The 25,220-nt window shown below is 44.6% G+C and overlaps 2 protein-coding genes across 2 annotated transcripts in view; one reads left to right on the top strand and one right to left on the bottom strand.

Annotated features, from left to right (window-relative positions):
- Positions 1-3,227, top strand: part of MRPS27 (mitochondrial ribosomal protein S27) — a 103,382-nt gene extending 100,155 nt beyond the window's left edge. Inside the window, exon 11 of the mRNA XM_021700312.1 lies at positions 1,988-3,227. Within this exon, the coding sequence (XP_021555987.1) occupies positions 1,988-2,227 (240 nt within the window). The 3' untranslated portion in view covers positions 2,228-3,227. The remainder of the gene's footprint in view (positions 1-1,987) is intronic.
- An 8,352-nt stretch (positions 3,228-11,579) lies between these two features.
- Positions 11,580-25,220, bottom strand: part of MAP1B (microtubule associated protein 1B) — an 89,689-nt gene continuing 76,048 nt past the window's right edge. The window contains exons 5-7 of the mRNA XM_021702073.2: positions 17,642-24,152; positions 14,427-14,665; positions 11,580-13,220 (exon numbers count right to left, since the gene is read on the bottom strand). Coding sequence (XP_021557748.1) covers positions 13,065-13,220; positions 14,427-14,665; positions 17,642-24,152 — 6,906 coding nt within the window. The 3' untranslated portion in view covers positions 11,580-13,064. The remainder of the gene's footprint in view (positions 13,221-14,426; positions 14,666-17,641; positions 24,153-25,220) is intronic.

Raw genomic sequence — 25,220 nt, 5'->3', positions numbered from 1 at the left:
TCGGCTTTGTGTTGTGCACTCGGGCCCTCCGAATACGTTTTTGGACTACATGGAAGATGTAAACAAGTTTCTTTTCCACAGTCCCGAGCGCTCAAGCTGCCTTTGGTAGCTTTACAGCTGCATGGCCCAAAATATTCTGTGATCTGCGTCCGGGAAGAAGAGCTGTGTTACAGGTTAACCCCTCGGCCTCTGCTTTGCTTTGTTTCTTGTCTATGTAGTGCAAAGAGAAAAATGTGCTGCCTAAAGAATTCTTTGTATAAAGCAGGAAACCTTCCTATCCATGCCAGCTGACCTAGTGTGTCATTTTGGGGCAGAGAGGTGTCATTTTGCCTGATGATGACATGTAGCTCTGTTCAGTAATGCTATGGAACCAGCTATGAAATACCGTGTCCCCATGTTATAAGGACTCCTCTGTACTTGTAGCTGCTGTTCCTCCCGCTAATTCTGAGAAGTCATTCTTCAAGGTCCCTCGTTTAGAATTTGAAAACTGAGAAAGAAAGGTTGATGGATATTAGGTACACAGAGAATTGGCAGCTAAGTTAAGAACTTACATTCCTACCTGTTCCTCTTAACTTTGCAGATTAGGAAAGGCTGAAAAACAAACAAAAAATGCTGCTGTAACACTCCTAAAAGTGACTACTTCTTCCACTTGTTTCTTACATGTTTAATCTCAGAGAATAGAAATCTGTGCTGCATTAAATCCTCAGTCCTCATTCTTTTACACATGCATTGTTTTGAAAATCGAAAAAGACCAATTTATTGGCTGCTGGCTGCATATTAGGCATCAGTGCATTTCATTCATCTTCACTGTGGCTCTGCATGGTGGATGCTGCTTTTCCTATGTTACATGACAACAGGCTGAGAGGAACTGGCCCATGACTGACTGACTGGGGATTTGAACAAAAGTTTGCTGACTCAGATTCGAGTCCTTATCCTGGTGTCCCAAGCTGTCTCCTTGGCCCCAACCCACATAGAAAGTGATATCAGAAAGAAAGAATTCTCCTTGCACATTTCTTTTTCTTCCTGTGGCCTCATTTTTATTAGTCTCAGGTAATTTGGTTGGGGTCCATTTCTACAGGACTGACCCTCATACGAGGCCTCTAGCCACTCCTCAACGCATGGATCCTGCCCATCTTCCACCCCCCTACTGGAACAGGCCTCATCACCTATGCCAGGGAATTGCATTTGTTTTGGGGACATGGGGATGTGCGGCATAAGCTACAGCTGGGCCGTAAGTGGCTCTCTCTTGATGATCTACATCTTGAAGCACTTAAGGAGATTAGTGTTTTTAGTACTTGACTTCTCCAGGAATACAATACCGCCCAAACCAAGATGCCATTTCAGATGGAGCCGTAAGCAGTCGGTTTGCAAAGGCGGACCTGCAGTGGAGCTCAGCAGGTGGAAGCTTATAATAGTGCGAGCACTCATGGGAGCTGTTTAGCGTGCCATTAGTAGAAAATTCTTGAAATGATTTCCATCTGTTGAAAGAAACCCTGGGTAGGCAAACATTCATCTCAGTCATTCTGAAGGAAAGGATGTGGATGGGCTTGCTCCTGTTTATCAGCTGCTTCTGCCATTTTGTGTGCGTCTTAGAGTGCCTTGCTCTGGGAGTTCGCTGCTTGCTTTGGTGCAGGTCAGAGCAGAAATGTAGGTTTGTTAGACTTGTGCTGTCTTTGTGGATTAAAACAAGAAAGTACATAGGGAATCTCAGCATATGGAGTTCCATTTACTGTTCGTGAGTGAAGGGAGAGAAGTCACATTTGGTGCATCTTAGCAAAATTGCTGGACTGAAAAAAAAGGGGGGCAGACGCTCGTAGTGTCTAGATGAAAGGCAGCATGACAGGTTCCCAGTAAAGTGCCTTTTCCTGCAAGCAGAATGTGTGGAGGTTTTGCAAGTGACTTAATCGCCTTTCCTCTTTGTCTTCTCCCATCTGCACCCTCCTCCCCACCCCCCCCGTCTCCTCTATTTTTCCTTTGTTTCCAACAGGACTTGCACTCCAAGCTTGAGGCCCTGGGCAGAGTTGAGTCAGAAAGCCTTTTGACTCTGACCGCCCAGCTTATGCAGGAACAGCTCCCCACCTGCGAAGCCCAGGACATGGCAGCCTACGAGCAGAAGCTGCAGCACTGGCACCTGGAGCAGGCGCACTTGATTCAGAGGGAACGGGAGCAGAGGGAGAGGGCAAAGCAGGAGCATGAGGCCCAGAGAGCAGCAAAGGCGTCTGCCTAGCAGGCCCACAGCGCCCCAGCCCCCACCACAAGCTTCCCTAGCCCCATCCTGGGACTCACAGTGACCGTGGGGGCAGCCTCAGCCTCCTCCCTCTGGCCTCTCCTTTGCCTAAAGCAGGCTGTCTGCGGGATCAGAGCCACGGTGGTCAATGTAGTAAGGCCCTGTGACTTCCCATCACCTGCCGAGAAGGGCTGCAGAACTGTGAGTGGCAAGTGGTCAGACTGAAGCCCCAGCTAAGCACCTTAAATAAGGTGCTCTCGAGGCTTATGGTGGCGTTTCTGGGGTCAGGGATCAGTGTTGAACATTGAAAATTCCTAATCCATAGCGGTGGTGGAGGGAGAGGCCGTGGTTGAATAGCCTCGTGTCGAGCACAGGCTTTTGAATGGTCTCTGTCTCCTCAGTGGCAAACTGCGAACCCTGAGCCTCATCCCGCTCTGTGTCCTCCCAGCCTGAGCTGGGTGTGGGATGCCCACACGTCTCAGCTTCTCCTTCCCCCGTGTCTCTTCCCTGCAGACCTGAACTTGGGAGAAATTGAGGACAGGAGTGAACACAGCACCATGAACCCACTGGCTTTCAAATTTCAGGCACCCACGGTGACATTTTTAGAATGGAAGGGCTTCTGAGGAGAAAGCTAGCTCTAGCTCTGAAGCCACGGCTTGGGTTCTTCATCATGTTGGGGTAACTTCTTCCCAAAACATTCTCAGCTCCTTCCTCAAGGAGGTAAAGTGAGCCTTTTGTGTCCACACGTACAGCTTGTCAACACACATTTCAGGTGGAGAAGTAGGAGAGAACAAGAGGCAGGATGGGGCTTGTAGTACATAGGAGACATGCGTAACTGTGCAGCCATCAGGGGGTGGAAATTCCTTCCTGAAGCTTCTCTGTGAAAGGGTCCAGGGGCAGCTCCTGCTTGCTATGTAATTTTGCTGTTACGTTCAGTGGTAAACTGTTATTCAAGGTTGTGCTCTTTTATCAAGAACCTGTGGAAATAAATGTTCTGGGATTCTTTTGGTGTATTCTTTGTCTTTTAGGGAAGGGAGGAAGAGAGGAAGTCACACCATCAATATGGTTAGTCTGATTTTGAGCAGCATTTTTTTAACCTTCCTTCTCTATCAGACTTCGGCATTTATAACCACCACCACAACCATTAACATGTATTGAGGACGAACTGTGTGCCAGCAACTCAGGCAGCCCTGTGAGGGGGGTAGGAGTAACCCCATTCTTGAATGAGGAAGCAAACTAAGTGGCTGAGGTGAGGCCGGCCCCGCTCCTCACCCGGCGTGCTGACCACAGCCATAGCTGCAGTCCACACCCAGCGCAGGGCCTCGTGGCTGAGCAAAGCTGAGTCTTACTTAGGTAGAGGGTCAAGACCAAAAGTCGGTTGTGATATTTTGCTTTATCAGGGGCAGGGCTTTTTCAGCCACTCCCTTATTATATCAAGAGGAAGGTTCAAGATGAATCAGAAGGCCCCTTTTGCTCCGTAAATTACTGACCATCATGGCACGAAGCATCATGTTAATACTGCAGCTCATAATTTGGCTTTCTGTTTCCTCCCCATCTGTCCCTGTCGCATGTGATTTCCAGTTTTTACCAGAGTGGGGAGCATGAATACTCCCACTGAGCAACAGCACAATACCTGACTCTCCTCCTCTTGGGGCCGTGTTGCCTTGGCACAAAACTTAGCTTCGTGTTTTCACACCTTCTATCTGGCTGTGGATATCAGATATGTGTGTGGGATTTTTGTTGTAGATTTTCCATGTATTCACAAGCCCTGAAAATTAGTTTATTAAAGTCATTTTTTCACTATGAATGAATTAGCATCTCATGAGTAGAGGCCAGAAATGCTGCTAAACATCTCGTAGTGCACAGGGCAGCCCCATGACAAAGAAGTACCTGGTCCAAAATGTCAGTAGTGCCAAGGTCAGAAACCTTGGCTGAGGATATGTAAGCAGGGCCTCCACAGGCATTTTTGCGCTGATGTAGATGAGACTCAAGAATAATGTTTGTACAAATGACATTTCTCAGGCTAGGAAAATAATTAACATTTAATAATTTTAATATTTATTTAATGAAATAATAGTTGCTTTTTAAGTGAATGAGTATAAAATATGCAGTAATATAGGGTAGGCTATTATTCTTCCTAAACAAAGAAAGTCCATTATGGAAAAGAGTAAATGATGATTTATATGATTTTGCTGTCGGGCGATAAGTAACTGGGACCAGGAGTCCTAAGTTCCAAAATGAAGCTGCTATGATGTGAGCTCCTATGAGTCAGCGGCAGTCTACACCATTGCACCCAGTTAACGTCCCTGGGAGTGCATGGTGAGGAAGGGATGAAGTTTGAAATGGGCTCAGAGGGCTTTGGCTGTAGGGAATGAAAAGCAGAAAATGTGGTATGGTTGTATTTTCATTAAATGGTTATTAATAATCTTCAGAGGTGAATTTTTCAAACTCTGACAATGATAAATTTTTTAAATCTTCCTTTAGAAAATGGGGTAAGAGGAGTGCTTTTCAACATCATTGTGTTAGGGAAATTGCCTTTTATTCTAAATAACAGCTTCTTAGCTTGAAAATAACCTTTCCTTTCCCCGTTGAGTTGGCTTTGTTGCTGACATTGCATGCTGCCGTGAGGATGCTCCTACCCATATAGTAACAAGGAAGTCTGGAGAAGGCGGTGGCTTTGCCCCTGAGATTGTGGCAGTTACCCCTGGGATCTTTGTTTAAAACAGTTACACTCAGGCTCTGAGTTTATTATGTATGAATGTTAGGGATTCCAGATGTGAGCTGGACATGTTCAGAAAACAAAGTTTATTCTTACAAGAAGCATCTGAAAATTAATTCCATTGTGGGCTTTAAATGCTCGATCAAGGAATGTAGGGAAGATTTATAAAGGATTTCTAATAGGTACATTATATTCTCATGTACTCAGTGGTAGGAGAATTTCACTTGCTTTTTTGGTTTCTACAATACTTCATCTCAGCAGAGTTCAAAATTTTAATCCTTAAACCACCACCCCCAGGTTGATATGCCTAAAATAGTATGTGGAATAAAACCAGTGCCCGTTAAAAGCTTCCTCCAGTGACAGTATGCTGGACCACTGTTGGATATCAGTGTTTCCCGGGCTCTGGCTCATCATTGGACCCATCTTGATTACAGAAACTATATTTAACAACTCCTCTTTGTGAATGCCCATTTCTACCTGATTTAATTCCACCTACTTAGAACAGCCCTGCAGGGCAGGGATTATTACCCTCATTTCACAGAGGAGAAAACTGAGGCTTATGTGACTTGCCCAGGGCCACAGGACTAATAAGTGGGTTCACAGTGCTTGAACCCAAGTTTGTCCAATGCCAAACCCACTTCCCAGCAGCTGCACCATATAACCCCCAAGCCAACCTGAGACCAAGTACGGTCATTCATTCAACCAATATTTATTGAACATCTGTTGTGTGTCAGGCACTGTTAAAATAGTCACTGAGGACATAGCAAGGAGCAAAATAGACCAAGATCCCTTCCCTCATGGCATTTACATTCTGTGGAGGGAGACAGTTAATTCACGAGTACATAGCAAGTCATATGGTAATAAGTGGTAGAGAGAGAAAGCAAGGAAGAGAAAAAGAGAATGCTGTGTAGGGGCTGGAGGTTGCAACTTCAACGAGGTTGGTTAGGGAAGGCCTTCCTGGAAAAATAACTTGACTAAAGACCCACGGGGGTGAGGGTGAGGGTGAGAATCATGGCGTTACTTGTGGAAGTGTGGCAGACAGAGGAACCAGCACCAAGGGTGCAGATGGAAGCCTGCCTAGAGTGCCAGAGGACTAGCCAGGAGGCCAGTGTGGCTGGAGCAGAAAGTATAAGGTGGAGAATAACAGGAGATGAGGGGTGTGGGAGGGTACAGATGGTGTAAGACTCCCTGGCCCGTTAGTAAGGGTGCTGGCCTTCACTCTGAGATGAGAGCCCATCTGAAGGTTCTGATGGCGTGCTCTGACCTAACAATTTCAGAGGGTTCGCTGGTCTAGGTACTATGTGGTGAACGAACACAGAGGGCAGAGATTGGACACGGGAATATCAGTTAGGAGGCTACCGCCATAATCCAGGAGAAAAACGATGGGCTTAGACAGTCACAGTAAATGTGAGGAGAAGGGGTTGGACGAGATGTATTTGGAAAGAAGAGCCAGCAGACTTGCTGAAGGGCCAAGATTTTTTACCTGAGCAACTGGAGTAATGAGTTTGCCATTTACTGAGGTAGAAAAGCCTACAGGAAGAAGTAGTTTGGGGAAATCAAAGATTTGTTTGGGGGCATGTTAAATTTGATTGGACTTATTTTACAGATCCTTATTAACCATCCAAATGGGGCTCTTAATAGACAGCAGGATCTGAATTTGGAGATCAGAGAAGAGGTACGGACTGGAGATAGCAGTTGTAAAAGTCATCAGCTCAAATCCATGAGACTGCATTACAGTAACATGCAGTTTTGGTTTGAGTGGGGAGAGTCTGAGCCATGAAATGGAGCTGTGCCTATTTTTTATGGCGAGATCACCCCATGAAGCAGTCCTTATTATGATGCTCCATCATCTGTGAAAACATGGCCAGGAACATCCCCAGAATTACCCAGAAGAACTGCTCATCTTCAAGGAACTGGGTGTGACCAAGAGTCAATGTGCATATATGACTCCAGTGAATTTTCGAGATGCACAGTATAAAATCAAAGAAGAAATGGTGATCTGGGATTATGCAAGAGCCCGAGAATTCACGAGTGAGGAGTTTATCGAGAGATCATTGTAGGGACACAGAGAAACATTTAGAATGAGCAATACAAGTATAAAGAGAGAGAAGGTGGTGTCCGTACCTTAGCAGACCTTTGTTGATTTACCTGGAAGACAGGAATAAAGAAACCGAAGAACGCCACGTCCAGTGTCTAGAAAAGGACCAGCTGGAAGGGTATTAACTCCCTCCCCATCTCTGCTGTGCCTGGGTCTGGAGGGAGTGGGATAGAAACACGTGGGGAGGTTTGGGTCGGGTGAACACCTGGCAGGGCTTCCCTGGGACCGATGACCTCCTAAGACACAGGACTTGCAGAGCCAAAGCCTGGGCGGTTCCCGGGCTAACGCAGATGGGCCCGCGCCCTCGGTTCCGGCCAGAAAGACATCCTGAACTGAGTAGTTTGGCAGTGGAATAGAAGATAACTTACTTTAGTGTGATAGATGTAATTAAAATCTCTTGGTGATGATTTCCCACCCTGAGTTCTCACATGCTAAACCCTTTCATCTCTGGAGGCATTTCCAAATCCCTTCTGCCAAACAGCAACTTCTAACGGGACCAGTCCGTGAAGGCCCAGGGTTTTGGAGGCACAATATAAGATAAAAGGAGTGTATGTAACAAAGAGACATCCTTATGACTCAGGTCGTACTGCAGTCGCCTTTTGGGGCCAAAGGATCATCTCTGAAGACAGGGCCAGGTCCTGGAAGTCTCTGTTGAGCCCTCCGTGGGCCTATTGTGACGATGTGGAAAGGAATCGAGGTGCCGGTGCCTCCCACTGCACGCTCGCCATTCGGAGCTGGGTGGGCCCCCAGCATAACTGCTGCCGCTCTATTGGTGTGAGCCGTTGCCTCTGCCTGGAGTTCGCGTCTGTCCAACACACACACACACAGCAGGTCTCAGCTTAGACATCCCTTCTGCTGCTCTTCCTCACCCTTGAACTTTGGGAGCCCCTGTCACCCCAGTCAGTTTAGGGCAGCACTTTATGTTTTGTTCGCCTTTATAAATCCCCACAGTATTACTCACTGCAGGGTATAGACTGAAGGTACAAGAATCATTTGAATGACTAAGAAATTCCCTCTTTTTTCAGATACTCTGTTATTTATAATCACTTGCCCTAAAACAGCTTTTAGTTCTTGGGTGTCAGTCAAAGCCACAGGGAATTGTTAGTTATATAAGCTTATTCTGTAACTGAGCAAGAAACCAAGAGGCAGATATGGTATTAGATGTAATTCCTGAACATGATGGCTTTGTAGAGCCCCAGAAAGTCAGTCTTGGGGGAGGGATCACCCAGTCTGACCATCTTGTCAAATCCTCTCATTTTACAGGGAAGTAAAGAAACCTCGGCTGGATAAAGTGACTGAGGTCAGGGAGCCAGCCGTCTGTGGCCGAACTAGGATTAAAACCTGTGTTTTGCTTTATATAAGAAACCCTCCCAATATCCTCCTTCATCTGCCATGGTCTATGGATTCTTTTTAAGCAATAATGGCAATTATCTGTTTCCTTCACCTCCCAGTTTCTGTCCTTAGACCCCAACACACTCCAGGGGTGGGTTAGAAAAGATAACGATGTAGCAGTTACCAAAATAGCACAAGGCCCTCTCTGCAGTTTGCCAAAAGCCAGGGAGCCACTGAAAAGAACACAATCAGCCCTCGTGAGTGAATGTGTTCCCCCACTGTGGGTGGCAGGTCCCAACTCCTGATGAGCCCAACTCAGCACACAAGACAAAGGACAGCACAGCACACACATGAACTTTTGCCACTTTTGTATTTTATTGTGGAACTGAGGTTTTTTTTTTTCTTTTACATCAAATATCCTCAATGGAAGAGGGGATATTGCACACAAATATCATAAAAGCACTACATATTACTTTCACTGAAAACTAATTTTCTACATTAGATATGACTGGATAGGATAGAAGTGATGCAGGATTATAAGACATAATACCATACACAGCTGCAGACTGACACAAACACCATTCAGAACAAGAGAGAGGAGTGGAGGTGCTTCTCAGCTGGGCTCAAGACCACTTCTTTCCAGGACCGGAAAGAGAAGGCTGCATGCAGCGCAGGTAAGCACGACTCAGGATGGCTGCATGGTGTTCTCGAAAGGGCAGCCCGGTCTTGATGCCTCATCTTGATGGCTCCTGTTTGGGGAGCTCCAAACGAGTGAAGAGAAGCTATTTATTTTTTTCCCTTCCTTTTCAGTTTTTGATGCTGCCTTTTAAATTAATAAAGTCAGATTTTTTTTAATAGTCAATAGTTTTAATACCAGGTGAATAACCTAATTGCTTTCAAAGAAATGCTCATCCCTAGGCTGTTTTTGGTGTGTTGTTCAGTTGGTTAGAAGATAAAAGCTTACAGTTCCTTTCAAATGGAAACAAATCTTTTCTTCTAAATCTGAAGCACAAAAAAAAGTTATTAATCTAACTCACAATATCATTACCGAGCAAGAACCTCCTGTGACAGGTGACTAAAGAGAGGCAAGAAAAGCAATTTCAGAATTGTAGAGCAGCTCCTGAGAGCTGAAATTTGGTAATAGAGAGAAAATGGAAGGTGGTAGAATTTTCATTAGCAAATGATTGAATCTTATTAAATGAGTATTGAAAAGCTCCTAAACTGCATAAGCTATTGGAGACACTTAAAACATTCATATACACTGGGGAAACCATTCACTAGGATATGTAAGGTTTAAAAAAAAAAAAAAATTTTTTTTTTTTTTTTTTTGAACTCCATGGAAAATGGTGTTGGGGGGGGGAAGGGGTCATTGTATCCAGTCCCACCACAAGACTGAGAAAGCATGCATGGGGGTTGGGTTTTGAGAAAGGGGATAGAATTCGTTAAAATTGAAAGTGGAGGATCATCTCTTAACATTAAGTCTCTGTAGAATTTTGCTTAAGAATACTACCAAAAGTTCGTGATCATGAGTGCCCTCTTGATGGAGTCTCGTCATTTAAACAGTGTAAATTCCTTTCACTCAAATATTCAATCTGTACAATTGGATTAAGTAATCAGTACGAATAAAGCTCCTAGAAGTCTGTGTCAATCTCTAGCCCTCACCATGAATGTACATGGTACATTGTGATGGCTGTTACTAAACTAATTGTGTACTTATGGAACTAGCAAAATTAGGTTAGTCACACAGGTAGGAGAGGTGTCTGGAAGGACAGGAGCGACCTGCAATGCAAATATTGACTTTCCTGGTATACTCAAGCTCTGCGGTCATCACTGAGAACAATGGATGGAAAAAGGTACCGTTACATTTCGTAGGAAAAAGAGCCAGCTGACCAGTGACAGCTTTTGTGTATTTTTCCCATTAAATCCCATAGCAAAAAAAAAAGGAAAAAAAGGAGTAGGATAGAATGGTTATAATTGAAGATTGGCTATAATTCTCCAAAATGTTTGTATTTTTTTACAAAGCAAAATAATGCACACGTTAAATTTAATTTGGGGAAACTGGAAAATAATTCCATCTTCTATCAAAGAAAAAATCAAGCAGAGGTCTGGATTTGGCAAGAAGGCTGGAAATCAGTTTCTCTTCCCACGTATTACGTGGACCTAACCAACTCAACTAACCAGTAAATAATTATCATGAGTTATCTTGGGTGGTCTCATAAAATAAGTTTGAAGTAGGTAAGTTTATACTCAATAAAATCCATTTTTGTCACAATGAGTTTTCCATTTTGTGTGATTTTTTTGTACCCTTTATCAATGTGTCATTCTTAAGGACTCTAAAGAAATGGGGTAATAAATAAAAGCATTTCTAGAGAAGCCTAAAAAAAATAGAATATTAATTTTTTAAAAAATTAAAACATTTGAAAAATGTAATTCACAGCATTAAGTAGACTGCATAGGTCCTCCGTGGAGGGACCCTGAAGAAGCATTGTTTAAACCCTCATAGTAGTTAGCAGTGCAAAACATACACTTACCAGACAAAAATCAACTAAAATGTTAATTTTGAAATAAATAACTAACATAGAAAATAAAATGAGGTCATTGTTCACTACTCCGTAGATCTTAAAGAGTCTGCAGGAAACACAACGTGACAGAGCACAGCACAGTTGTCACTGAGAAGTTTGCCACATCTGAACACTGGGTGCACTGATCTGCAACTTGAAACTTGACGTCAGTTTTAATCATGATCTGGCTTCCAGGTTCATAGTTCAATGACGACAATGATGGAAATGATCTCTGAACTCTACATGATGAATCGTCGGAGACGGGAATTCATTTGCTCTCAATGAATTATTTCTTGTACCTTTTTTTCCAGAAAAGAAAATCCCAAAGCAAATTTTGCTAGGGTTCTTTGAACTTGTCTTGGCTCTTTTACCTCATGGTTAAAGGTCTTGAAAGAAGGATGTAGAATACCACAGGGTGATACACTTGCAAAGGCCTGGGAAAGTAGCCTACCGTGCCATTCTGCCCCACTCTCAAATAACACATACTCAGGTTTGTATGTTAGGGGAATCAAGGGGTGGGAGGTATCACTATTCCTGGTAGTTACGGGTTTTAATAAATATTACTGCAACATCAGACTTCAATCTCACCAGAACTTCAAGAAACATTATTTTGTCTTATGAAAGATTTAAAAAAAAAAAAAAAAAAAACTGTCACTTAAAATTTTTTTTACATTTTCCTAAAAATAAAAACATTTTTTAAAAAGTTCATCTATGAAAAGTTCTCACATATCTAAAAACAAAAACAAAAACAAAAAAAACTCTTCTGTACACTTGTTCCCATAATTATGCTGAAAGTAATGGAAAATTTAAAAAAAAAGGAAAAAAGCCAATGTAAGACAAAGGAAGGTAAATACTGTACACTTGTCGAGAACCTCTTCCACCATAAGATTCACTGTGCTCCCAGTTCTGATCATAGAAGCCATTTCGATCTTGGAACTTGCAGTAGTAGAGAAGCTATGATAGGCTCAACTTGTTCGGCTGAGGGGCCACAGGTGCACTGAGGTGGTATTCGACACACATGACTCAGCATCAAACTGCTGCACCCATCAGATCAGCTTCTAGGTCCCCCTCCCACACGCGCACACACTTGCTCCTTTAACTGGAGTATCTATAATCCTACACAGATGTTTTATAAACTTGCGGTCTCACATTAAAAAATAAGTGCATCAAGTATCTTTGTACATTCAAGTCTCTTTCTAAGGCAAATTGTCTACCGTGTGTACTCCCAACCGCTTTGGTATTTGCTTGTTAATTGGGGTGGACTTGGGTGTTTCCGCATGCAGGTGAAGTGACTCCGAGTGGACTAACTGGGTGGACAAATGCTGGGAGCATGCCTTAGATCAATCTACTCGTGTGTCTGAAGAGTCTGAGAGTTCGGAATGGGGTTCAAACCACTCGCTCATCCAGTCTGCGCTCACTACATCATGTCAGTGTGCAGCCTTCAAACTGAAGGAGCTTAATTAAGGCGTGAAAATCTCACATGCCCTCGTAACAAGTTTTGTTCTTTTTGTTTCCTTCCAGCTAACTTGTTTTAGAAAATGAAGACCCTTTTTGATGACTCAGACTGACACAAATTGAAAACTTGGCCTATGTAGACTGCCTGAGAAAATGCAGCCCTAAGTGCTGGTTATTCTCTCCTCCTTACCCCACCTTGCTCTGTCTCTTTCTCTCTGGGTATCTCACCAGCACTCTCTACCATTACCTCTCCTTCTCTTGCATTCTTTTCCTTTCTCATTCTCTCTCTCCTGTGTTCTCTCTCATTGTGCGCGCGCACTCTCTCTCTCTTTCTTTCTCTCTCTCTCTCTCTCTAAGACAAATGCCTCTACCTAGCAGAAGTCAGTTGGGTTTGCTAGTGCATGGTTTCCAAATGTTCAGCAGAGATGAACTGGGATAGGTAATTTTGCAGTAACTTGAACCCTACTGTGGGAATACTGTTACTTCCCTTAGCAATCAGCAAAAACTAAGAAATATTAGTGACTTGCATCACCGTGACACAGTATAGCATTTGGCAGGTAACAGTTCAGTGACTTATTTAGACGAATTGACCTATTTTTAGAAAAGGTAGTTTCAAATTGAAGAATTTCTGGAAACAAAGTTCAAATCCTGTGGTGTGGCTGGCCTTGGTTTTTACAGTTCAATCTTGCATGCAGGGAAGGATTCGTCTTGCATAACCACTGTGCTGCTACTTGCTAAAACCATGATGTTGAGGTCTTGTTGTTTCTCGTGGGTCTCTTGGTACCATTCCCTCATCACTTCTGAGTCATGAGTAGGGATCAGGGTTACCTGCAGGGAGACAGAAAATAGTTGGTTAAGGGCAGAGCTAGAAATCTGATTTTAAAAATAGAGCAATAATAAGGTATGAATCAGACTATTAAAAGAAAAAGGGGAAAGAGAGGAAAATTTTCTGTTTTTTCTCAAGAGATACAAAGGACTTTCCAACTTAATACATTTTCCAGAAATCAAAATAGAGCTGTAAAAAATTAAGTTTTTCTGAGAGAGTTAAAGACTGGAACCAAAAGCAGCTCATGACCAGTCAATTAGTTCATCTATATTCATCATCGAGTTTTCAAATACTCAGTGTTAAGAAGGGCTTCAGTTAAGGTGGGATTGCTTGTATTTCCTTTCACAGACCTGGGCAATTTTGCATGAAAGATACTGCATATTTAATCCAAGGAACTTTAGTTATCATTGCCACTCAATTGTGTGTAACTAATATTGTATCCTGAGAACAAAGATTTGTTATCTTTGTGTCTGTGGCTGGGATGGTAGAGTGGGTGGGTGGCTGGCTGGCTGGGTGGGTACTAGTTTGAATGGTAAAAATTCCATCTAATACTCATTAGGAGGCCACTGGGTGTTTCTCATGAGATTTAAGATGATTACCTAGCAAATAATTGTATTTATTGTTATGCAAACACAGTTTACTAGGTGACTATGCAAAACCACAGGTAAACCTGAGATAAGCAAAGATCACCCCAAAATAAGAGAGGTGGTTCACAGCCAGTTACAATGTGATGTTTGTGAGCTGGGAGGGTCCTGTTGGGGACCATTTTCAGTAATGCTCCTCCCGTGGGATTTTACCTGGCCCGGTGATTTTCTAAATGGCCATATTCCTAGCTTTGGTCTATTTGTGAAACACAAAGGAGTAAAGACAATTTGAGTAGCTCTCATATGGAAATAGCATTTTGATTCTTGGTATATTAGAGGGAAGGTCAAGTAATCTTGGGCCCATTTTGTAGACAAGTGAATTATGCCTAGGATGGTAAAATGGCTTTCCTCCCAGACGGTGGTAGTGGTGGTACCAAGAATAATATTCTAGACTATCTTCCGTGTGTGAAATCCACTTTGTCCTCAGGATATGTCATGTGGGAGAGACCCATGGGGCACCTCATGCGGATCCACAATCACAGTGGTGCCTCTTTAAACGATTCCTTCCCTCCGCCTCTGGACACAGCTCCATGTGCAGTGCAGATACTGTCCTGGGGCTCTTACCTGCATGTTGCTGCCCCACTGGGCTTTCCCTTCCAACAAGGCATCCAGGACAGCCCGGCTGGGCTCCTCAGCAGCAGGGTCATTCCCACTCACCACGTAGTAGGATGACCTCACTCTCTTGAAAAATTCGACATCAACATTCTTACTATTGCTGTGATTGGGAATATAGCACAGGTCCAAATACACAGGGGGGCCTGGAGGCACAGCTGAGGGCTTGGAAGGCTTGGTGTTTCCTGGTCCTTTGGTAAACAAACAGAGAAAAGCCAGGGTCACAGAAATGCGAAGAGACCCACTGGTCCGGTACTCCTTTCCTACTCATCCCCAAGAAGGTCCTGCAGGATATGCAAAGGGGGCATTTGGGCATTTCTCTCTCTCTTGTAAAGGGTAACTGGAGAAAGCATAACATGGTTGTTTACCATCTCAACAGGAGAAGCAAAGAATGGGATGATTTTCCTTTGTGGACAACCCCTTAGACAGAAAGAAGAGTTCCAAGGCCTTCCCAAAGGATGGAACTAGAGAGTAATACTCCTCCTAAAAGAGCTGCTAATGTGCATCCTAATTTGAAAAGTGATCTAAGAAACCAATTTTGAAAGTCAAAAGGAAGCCTCTGCATTTGGCAAACATAGTTATAAGCAATGTTAGTAATTCATGTTAGGATCTCATGTGACAGCAACTCTGCTCACAGCTGAATATTATGCCCCAACATCTGACTTAGTAAATGGTTCAGATTTTAACCTCCTATGATCTCCAAGGCCCCCAGAACTCAGCCTTGTTCATAAACTGATGAAACACTATATTCGGTCCTAGCACAGTACTCTGAAAAGTGAGACATCTCTCCCTCAGCAAGGCTGGCTACCAAACTTTGACAAGAAGGTTCAGAGAGACTAGGCTTCTCTAGCCAATCAAGACATACCAGACTGGGGAAAGGGGCATCTGGCTGCCAACACTGGGAGTCTAAATTAGAAAGCCCAGGCAAAGTCAAGATTCAGATTAACCCAAAATTTCCTGGCACCTTGTCTGATGAGATGGCTTTCTGACTTGTTCTGGCTAGAAGGTTTAAATTTTCTGGAACATTAACAGAACTGGCATTCTAAGGCAGTGGTCCTTCAGCCTAGCTGTATAATTAGCATCACCTAAAAAGCCTAATACCGATGCCCAGACCCCAAACCCCAGAGTCTGGCTTCACTGGGCTGGGACAGGGCTTGGGCACCACCGTCTTTTAAAAGCATCCCAAATAATGCTAATGTGCAGTTGGTTTGAGACAACTGCTATAAAGTCATTTAAAATACCAGCTGGATCCTATATACTTAATCCTCTTTCCTTTCTCCATAGGATAGTTAAAGACTGTCAACCCAGAGTCAAACTACCAGTGAATTCCTTCGATTGTCCAGTTTTAGTTTTAGAAGGAGTGGGAGAGTGAAGAGATTCAGCCAAACTGATATTTGGGTAAACTGACTCATTTTTAATGAATAACCAGCCATTTTAATGAATCTGAGCTAAAAGCCCTCAAAATGTCCATATTTAGGCCTACCAAAGAATTCTGACTGATAGCAGAAGTTTATTAACTACAGTTCTAATGATTAAAAATGTCCACAATTTTCCCTTGTGCACTAAATCACTACCATCAACACTAAACGAACTGAGAGAACTGACAGGAGTCGATCCAGATTTGTAAAAAAAAAAAAAAAAAAAAAAAAAATCAATTAATAATGCAGTTGTGTTGTTTTAGAAACCTACTGGAAAAGCACCTTCAAAGTAAATTCAAATGAACTCATCTTTATTTATTACTTGGCCTTAAAAATATCTCTTTAAACGACACACAAAAAATGTTTTAAAACCCCCCTTGTGTGGGCTAGAGTGGCTATATCTGGCAAGTTTGGTAGCGAGCTTCAGTTGGTTTTTATCTGTTTGAAAGGATGTCATGTTTTCTCCTAAGTGCAGGCCGGTTGCCAACTCTTTCAGACCAAGAGGTTAATTATCTGGTGGTTTTCCATTAGTTCTAAGCATGAACAAATTCAGTTTGTTTTCTGCATGCATGTACAAAGAGGAAATGTGATGAGAACTCAGGCTTGAAATTGATCCTCCATGCTGCTTAAAGTAGAGTTTGGCAGCTATAAGTGACACTTCCTAAAATGCACAGAATTTGAGAGGCCCAAGGTTCATCTACCAGATTTTTCCCTAATAAACGAGGAAACGTTATTTAAATTACTTTTTGCTTTACACGTTTGGGTCAATTTATATTACTTTGTGAACAGAGGTCTGAAATCCCTGAATAACTACTTAAAGCAAATAAAATGTATTAATGCAAATCCCTATGATTGGTTTGAAGCAAAGAAATGAAGCTGGGCCATCAGAGACCTGTTCCATCAAAAACCCAGGTTATTGCTGGGTTTTTGGGAATTGAATAAGGGAATTGGGACCAAAAGAGAAATGATCAGAAGTCAGAGATATCTCCTTCTACCAACTGAATTTCAACTTGGAATAGAATCCCAACTCTCTGTTAGTGAGACCGCGGCATAAGAGGGGGTTAAGAAGAGCCTTCGATGTTTTTCTCTCAATTTGTACTGGGTACTGGTCAACTGAAATTATGATATTCGTTGGCCAATAAGAAAATAGAGCACTGCCTTTAATGTGCATGTCACTCTAGACTGGTGATTCTTTTTAATTTAAAATTTTTCTAATTTTTAATTTTAAATGTTATAACTCTAAAAAATGTTATAATTTTACTTAAAAATTTTTTTTCATAAAAGAATTGAATCTGAATCTTGGGCCTACACTGGTTACGCTAGGCTCAGCTTGGCACTCCTGTGCTCCCGAAACCTTCGGGAGCTCCTGGCCTGTGTCACCTTGGCTCGATTCTGAGGCCAGTGTGACTGAAGCCAATGCCAACACAGTCTTCCAGGGGAGCTTGAAACACACACCCCTGGTTCTGAAGATTTAGAACAAGGCTGTGGTTGCTGTGTGGCTGAAGGGAGCAAACCCAGGAGATCACAGCTGGTGAATCAGAGCTGCTCTGGGCAATGTGCTGCACCACCCTCAAGCCTGTGGCCACGCGGGACTCACACCCACCACGTTTCGGCAGAAGAGACTAGTAAAAGGGAAGGGATTGTTGTACTCTCTCATCTTCCCAGTACCAAGTCACAGGGACATTCAAAGGCTCCGGTCACAGTGGAATAGTTGTGGCCTGTATCAGGGTGCCGGCACCTTCCACCTACCTGCAGCTGCAGTCTTTACCGATTTGGATGTGGAAGTGTTGGCAGCATTCTTGGTGTCCTTGTCTTTCTCTTCCCCACGTGCAGCTTTGACCTCAGGAGTGGTAGTGGTTTTTGTTGCTTTTTCCACAGATTCCTTCTTCTTAGGAGAAGCCACTCTGGACACCTTATCTGAGGATTCTTTCAAGCCCGCTGGTTTTGGTGAAGCTGCAGAGGGCTTCGACTTCCCATCACCCTTTTTGACAGGTGACGACGATTTGGTCTTTGTACCTGGCTTTTTGGTTTTGGTCTTCTCTTTCAGGTCTTTCTTCAGAGCTTTGCCCAGGTTCTGCTCAATGGCCAAGGCCTCCGGGTCCATCATGGACACGTCAGGGTGGCGTGGAGAAGGGCTGCGGTCCTGCATGGGAGCTGGAGGTGGGTCCATGTGTTTGTATGTGACGGTTTTGTCTGTGGGGATGGTTTCTGATTCATCTTCAGAGTCGATATTTGCATCAGCTGTGATGGAAGGGCACTCTTCGGTCTCCGGGGGGACATCAGAATCTGTCTGGGATGGAGCTGACTCGCTGACTGAGGTGGGAGGGGTTTCGTCACATTGTCGCCCCTGTGGCTTTCCTCCTGGAGGCGGTGGGGCTCCCCCTGCTTGGGTGAGGGGCTTCTCAGATTCTTCAATTGGCTCTTCGCTGGCAAACCACTCGAGAGGATTGGGATTAATGAAGGAGGGCGAAAGTTCCGTCTTGGGATGCTTGTATTCACAGGAGGACACAAGGCATAAGTCCACATCCTGGCGAGCCTCTGAGGGGGACTTCTTTTCTGCAGGGTAGCACTGGTCTGAAGTCTCATAGGAATACGTAGATGCTTGGGGGGTTCTGGTAATTTTCTCTGCCGTCTCATAACAGTACGTGGAAGCATCAGGGGCTCGGGTAGCTGTTGTAGGTGTCTCATAGGAGAAACTTTCAGACTCAGGGAAACTGGCAATTTTCTCAGTGGTCTTGTAAGAGTAGCTGGAATCCCCAAGTGTGTGGCCGCCATCTTCAGAGTCATCATAGCCATTGCTGATGTCATCCAGGAGCCTTCTAGACCGCTCAGTCTTTTCATAGCTGTAACCGCTCCCTTCAGGGGACCGCATCGTCTTCTCACTTGTCTCATAGCTGTACTCGCCCTCTTCAGGGCTCCGGGTGGTCTTCTCAGCAATGTCATAGGCATAGCCACCATCTTCAGGGGTCTTGGTGGTTTTCTCAACGGTGTCATAAGAGTAGCTGCTGTCACACGGGGATTTTGTGGTTCTCTCTGTCTTCTCATAGTAATAGCCGCTCATGTCTGGGGGCTGGGTGGTTTTCCCATAAGACTCATAGTCGTAACCTTCTTCATCTGGGGACATGGTTGTTTTCTCGGGCTTTTGATAGGCATAGCTGAAGTCACCAGGTGTCTTCCCTCCACTGTCCTTCTCCACACCAGAGGAGGTCAAATCTCTGTTCAAGGCCAGCTGGTGTTGCATCGTATCAAATAACATCGAGGCACGGAAGCCATAGGGCTCTGCGGATGCTGCATCCAACGATGGAGGGGAGGAAGTGTGCCAAACTGCTATGTTCTCTTTGACGGCCGAGGTAGAATCTGAAAAGCTAGGTGAATATAAAGGAGAGGACTCTCTTGGGGTGAGTGGAGAAATATCAGATTTTGGTGAGAGCTTCTCTCCTTCTAGACTTTGTACTTTTTCTGAGGTGAGTGAGGCATATAAGGATATATCTCTGGGAGGAACGACGTCAGATAGGGTGTCTTCTTGGAGAGGAGACGCTATCTGAGAGGGAGTATGTGCTGAAGAGGTGGATGGGGAGGCCTCAACCTGAGACACTGAGATGAGCTCAGAAAGATCATTATCTTGGGTGTAGGATGGCTCCTCCATTGGTGGTATCTTATGTGATAAACTAGAGTCCTGCATGTCAGAAGGACTGTAATCCACTTCAGTGGGCCCATTTTCAGTGATGTGAAGCATACTTGCACCCACCGTAGGGTGATCTGGAGACTGTCGACTAAAGTCCATAGCAAGGGAATGCTCAGGGGATTCTTGGCCAAATTCAATAGACATTGAGGACTGTTCTGATCTGTGATCTTGGACTGGTGTCCTGGATTTGGCTGTTTTAGGGGAGAAATCTGGTGGAGAAATTGACATTGGTCTTGGACATTCTTCTTTAGATGGAGACATTTCTGTTTCCTGGAAAGTAGTAGGCGTTTGCACGACAGACACTGAAAGGGAATCATCTACTTCTGTGGAATGTGGGGAGCCAACTTCGGCGTGCAGAGAAGGAGACACGTCATCTGTTGTTGGCTCTGGAAATGAGCTTGTAGCCACGGAAGCTGTGGATACTGAGGCCACACCCTCCATATGAGAGTATGTGTCTTCTGCTACACCCTCATCAACAGGAGTAGCCGACTTGTCTGAGACAGTGCCTTCAGAAATGGACATCTTAGTGTCTTCCTTAAAAGATCCAAACTGACTGACATCTATTTGTGTAGGAGAAACATCTCCTCCTAACTTCCTTTCATCTAAAGCCAGTCCAGATTGAGAACTCATGGCTTCGACATCATCAGTTTTCTTTTCTTGACCAAAGTCTTCCTTTATTGGTATAAAGTCTGTGCTCTTCCCTTCCTCTTTGTCTTGGAAAAGACCAGCAGAAGTTATGTCAGAAACTGGACTTATTTCGTCGGGAGAGACTTGTTTTCCATTCTTTCCTTCAAAGGGGCTTTCAGCACCTCTACCAGCAGCCTTGTCGTCAGCACTTAGAAAACCTTCATATGCAGACTCGGATCCAATTAGGGGAGGGCTCCGTAAAGGAGACAAAACTTTTTCAATAGGAGATTCCGAGTCAGGCACGGGTTCATCCATGGGGCTTATGGAAGCCCTTTCATTCTCATCTTTGGCATCACTGAATTCAAAACTCACTGGAACTGCTGGTGGTTTTTCAATTACTTCTGTGGGGAGGTGACCAGATTTCTCTTCAGTGGGAGACTGGTAGTAAGGTGTGTGGCCAGCGCTGCCAGTTACAGACTGAGATGGAGACACGACTTCCAGGGTCTTATCCTCAGGACTAGCGCAATGTTCTTCAACTACTTCTTGGGTCACCTCAGGAGACGCTGGGGCTGCTTCTGCCTCTGCTGAGACTTGAATCTCATTGGGCGTCAGAGAAAAGTTCACACTGCGTTCACCCAGGGGGGTCTTTTCTATGGGTGATGGAGGAGATGGGCTCAGGGATGGGCTCTTGGGTGGACTAAGTTTTTCATCGGAAACTGCTGAGATGGTGTCTTTGATCGTCAATGTGGCACTGGCTTTCAGGTCTTTCTCTTCGGAGTAGTAAGCATCACGCAGAGCAAATTTGCTAAATTTGTCTTCCTCCATGGATGACGGTGGTGAGATGGTGGAGGCTGACGCATTGTAGTCCTTCCCATCTGTGGCATCTGTTTTTGATCCTTCAGATAATCCATTGAGTGACGTAACAGCAGGTTTGCAGTATTCCTGTGAATACAGTGTAGACTCGTATTTGGTGATGTTTACAAATTCTTGAGATGGGGACTCTGTCTCTTCATTGTTGATCTCATCACTCATCACATCGCGAGGAGTAGACATCTCATCCATTGGGGTGGGCTCGCTGGATATCTCAATGGTAGACTGAGTGTAGCCAGAGGTGGCAGTGAATTCTTCAGGCTGGTCTTCTCGATTCTCCTCATCAGAAGCGGTGGCCTCACTCTCTGAGCCTCCAGGTAAAGTCTCATCATGAATTGAAGATGCAGGTTCTCGGGCAGGAGACTGGGCTCCTGGTTGCTTGATGGCTGTGGTAAGGAATCCATACTGATCCTCGACACCGCTAGCCTCCGCAGCCTTGTCAACCACGGCCATCACGTAATCTTCAGCTTCAGCTTTTTCGGGCTCATATTCTTCCTCTCTGGCATCCTCGGCTCTGTCCTCTTCATCAACCTCCTCCTCAGATAGTTCAGCTTCTCCTTTCTCCACTGCCTCATCCATGTCTTCTTCTGCTCTGTCATCTCCACTGGCCAGAGACCCCCTCTTCTCCTTGATATGCACATCTGCCTCAGCCTTGGCACTTTCCTCCTCCTCCACGAGGCTGTGCTTGGAGGTGCTCACACACACATTTTCTTCAACGTCCTCTTCCGGCTCCTCGGCCTCCTCAGTTTCTGCCTTCTCCTCATAGTCTCCAGTCTCTGAGGATTCTTCAAAACCGGCTCCTTCATCTTCAAATTTTTCAATGTCGTCCACCCCCTGCTTCTCAACTGGCTCCAGCTCCTCGGGCGTTTGTTCACATTCGCCCTCCCCTTCGGTGGTGGTGATTCCCTCATCGGGAGACTCAGCGGGACCTTTGATGACTTCGGTCTCTTTCTGGATGACATAGGCTTCAACTGGCTCAGTATCCTTCAGTTTCTCCTCATCTTCGATCAGCTCCAGCTGAGGCTTCATGTCTTTTGCCACATCGACCTCTTCGGCCTTTAACTCTTCAAAGTCCTTGGTCAGATCCTCAGGGGATGACATAAGGGACCTCTCGGCCTCGAGTTCTTTGGCAGGGCCGGCGCTTGCTATTCCAGCTGCGGCCACCACAGCCGCAGCCGCGGCCACAGAGCCAATGGCTGCAGCCGCAGCCTCTGGTGTCTTGCCTTCCTTCTTAGCGACTTTAATCTTCCCCTTCTCCTTTGGCTTCCCAGCAGCAACAGCATCTTTTTTAACTGCCTCTTCCTTCTTGGGTACTTTTGGTTTTAATGCAGCTGGTTTTTTGGCTTCAGATAGAGGAGTAGATGTTTTCTTTGTGTCTTTAGGAAGTTTCTTAATTTCTTTTTTGGGTTCTTTTTCTTCCTTTTTAATTTCCTTCTTCTCTTCCTTCTTCACCTCCTTCTTGGCTTCCTTCAGCGGGGTTTCTTTCTTAACCTCTTTCTTGGGTTCTTTTTTCTCTTCTTTCTTGATTTCTTTTTTCACTTCCTTTTTCACCTCTTCCTTTTTGGGTTTTTCTTCCTTCTTGATGGGTGTTTTGTCCTCCTTTTTAGCCACTTCTTTCTTTGGCTTCTCCTTCTCCTCTTTCTTTTCTTCAGATTTTGCCTTTGTTTCCTTTTTCACCGTCTTCTCCTTGGCGACTTTGGGTTTGACATCTGTGGCGGGCTTTTCAGCCACCTCAGCTTTCACGGGAGGCAGCTCTTCTTTGCTGGGGACCTCCTTTTCGGTCACTAGAGGTTTGGTCTCTGTTTTTACGGGCTTGTCTTTTTTCACTGTCACCTTTTCTTTGCTTTCAACTTTGGGCGCCTTTTCCACATGATTAGCTTTTGCAACATCGGGGGTCTCTTCCTTAGACTCCTTTCGGACAGATTTGCTAGGAAGTGGCTTTGCAGCTGGCTTCAGACTTTCTCGGCTATCGGCTCTCTGTTTCAGTTTTACTTGTTTCACTGCTGGAGTCGCCACCTGGCCAGTTAGGTCCTTCTGGGTGGCCAGCGGCTGTTTCAGAAAGTCTAAATGTTTGAGCTTTTCCAGTCCTTCCAGGATATTGTATTGGGTGCTATTGCCAGGAAACAGGACCCGGATGATTTTCTCTGCAGGGTTTGCTGGATGCCACACGATCAAAGAGGAGACTGAGGTTAAGTAGGAAATTGGGATATCTATTTCTTGACCGTTAGGCAGGATTAGTTCAGCCTTGTCTTTGTTGGTGCCAGTCCACTGCTGCATGAAATACTGCATTTCCTTGCTGCTCTTGACTGGGTTAAGGACGTACATCTCAAGTTTACCAACTCCCATTTTTTGGAAAAGAATGACAGGATCAATGGTATTGCCTACACTTCTGAAAAGAGGTTCTGGCTTCATGGACAATTTATTTAGGTACTGGAGAGTGAAGCAAGCTTCTTCTATGCTTCTCTTCATCTTGATGTTTGGCTCTGGATTTTTCAGATTTTCAGGGACATTGAGAAATACAACTCCTAAGTCAGGGGAGATGAGGTTTTTCATCCAGTCACTATTTGTGGTGGAGCCCTGGGACTGTTCTTCCTCGAGCTCTGCAATTTTCCGCTGTAGCATGCTGTTTATTCCAGGCAAATTGTCATCCCCAATGTGGGTGAGTAGGATGGAGTCCACTCGGTCCAAGTGTCGGATGAGCTTCCAGAAGCAGGATTTCCTTTCTGATCCTCCGTTGATGAGCATATTGAATCCATTCACGGCAAACAATGCAGAATCGCCCCTCCCTCCTGGAAAAATGTAACAACAAGGCTTGGAGAGCTTTAGGAATCCGCCCGATGTGGGAGGTTCTAGGATATCAAAGGGAGATGGGACTTCCACTGATTCTGAGAGATACTCGGTAAACTCGGAAAGTCCTTCCATTTCTGGCAATATAGAAGCTGAGTTGAGTTTAATATTGATGAAGTCTTGGAGATTGTGTCTGTCGAGATTGGAGTTCTTCCAGTCCCCTTCTTCAGGACAGAACAGGGTTAAGCTGGCTTTGTTGGCAGGATGGGTGGTACTCAGTAATTCCCCAATCTAGGAGTTAAAAAAATAATAATAAAGGAAGAAAGAAAAGGCTTAAGTGACTGTCATCACTGATCCATCATCTCCATCCATTACTATGCATTACAGGATCATTGGGTGCACAAAGGGCTGATTTCAGAGATGCTAGTTGGGTAAAGGCAGAAATATTTCCATTCTGGTAGGTGAACAGCCTCCGTCCTGACCCCTCCCACTACTCCGTTCTATCTCAACCACCCCTCCCCACCGCCAGCACCTCCCCTGGGACCCCTCCGGCTTCTGTTCTTGCCCAGCAGGGGACCTCCAGACCTCTGCTCTGGCTCTAGGCCCAGTGACCATCTGAATGATGAATGGCTGTGCCACAGTAGTTATGAAGCACTTTGGATATCACCCCTGGGTGCCTGCCGTGCATGAATGCCCTTTACACAATCACAGAGGAAGCCTATGTGAGTCATTTCACCACTTATATAAAATGTTTTCCTTTACTCCACTGGGCTTGGCAAAAAGGCCTGACTGACACACTAAAGGAGTTTAGATTTAGTGCACCAGTTGTTGACTACTTTTAGAATTTGGTTAATACCAAAGAAAAAAATTTGATGTGTTTTTCTTCCCCTTGGAGACAGGAAGTTCTAGACTGCATATCATTACAAAATATTACTGGTTCTGGCATCTTTAAAACATGAGTGGCTCATCCAGTGGGTTCTCTGCAAATACAAATACTCTGATTAAAGTCATGATGATTAAAGCAAATGGATAATTAATTATATGAGCAAGTGGCCAGATTTGTCCCCCATTGGCTCATGTTTAAATCCAAGGTGAGAAATTCTACTTTCTCATAACTCCTGCTTTTCTCAGGGCAACCTGGGTGTGAGTGGCTAAGACCAAATTTGGCTGCAAACTTTTTCAATGCATAGGATGGGACCATAGGATGGGAATGCAGAAGAGCAAATCACGACCAAAACAGAGACCAGTGTTTAATGAAAGTGCTATTTTCTTTCTCACTCCATATTATGGCCATATATTTCATGGTCTTGGCTTAGTAAACACTGAGGCAGAATCGTGTCATCAACCCCAGTCTTCTAT

The sequence above is a fragment of the Neomonachus schauinslandi genome, chromosome 7, assembly GCF_002201575.2.
Source record: "Neomonachus schauinslandi chromosome 7, ASM220157v2, whole genome shotgun sequence".
In the NCBI taxonomy this organism is placed as follows: domain Eukaryota; kingdom Metazoa; phylum Chordata; class Mammalia; order Carnivora; family Phocidae; genus Neomonachus; species Neomonachus schauinslandi.
The sequence above is the reverse complement of the archived record's forward strand: the minus strand, read 5'-3'. Positions and strand labels throughout refer to the sequence as shown.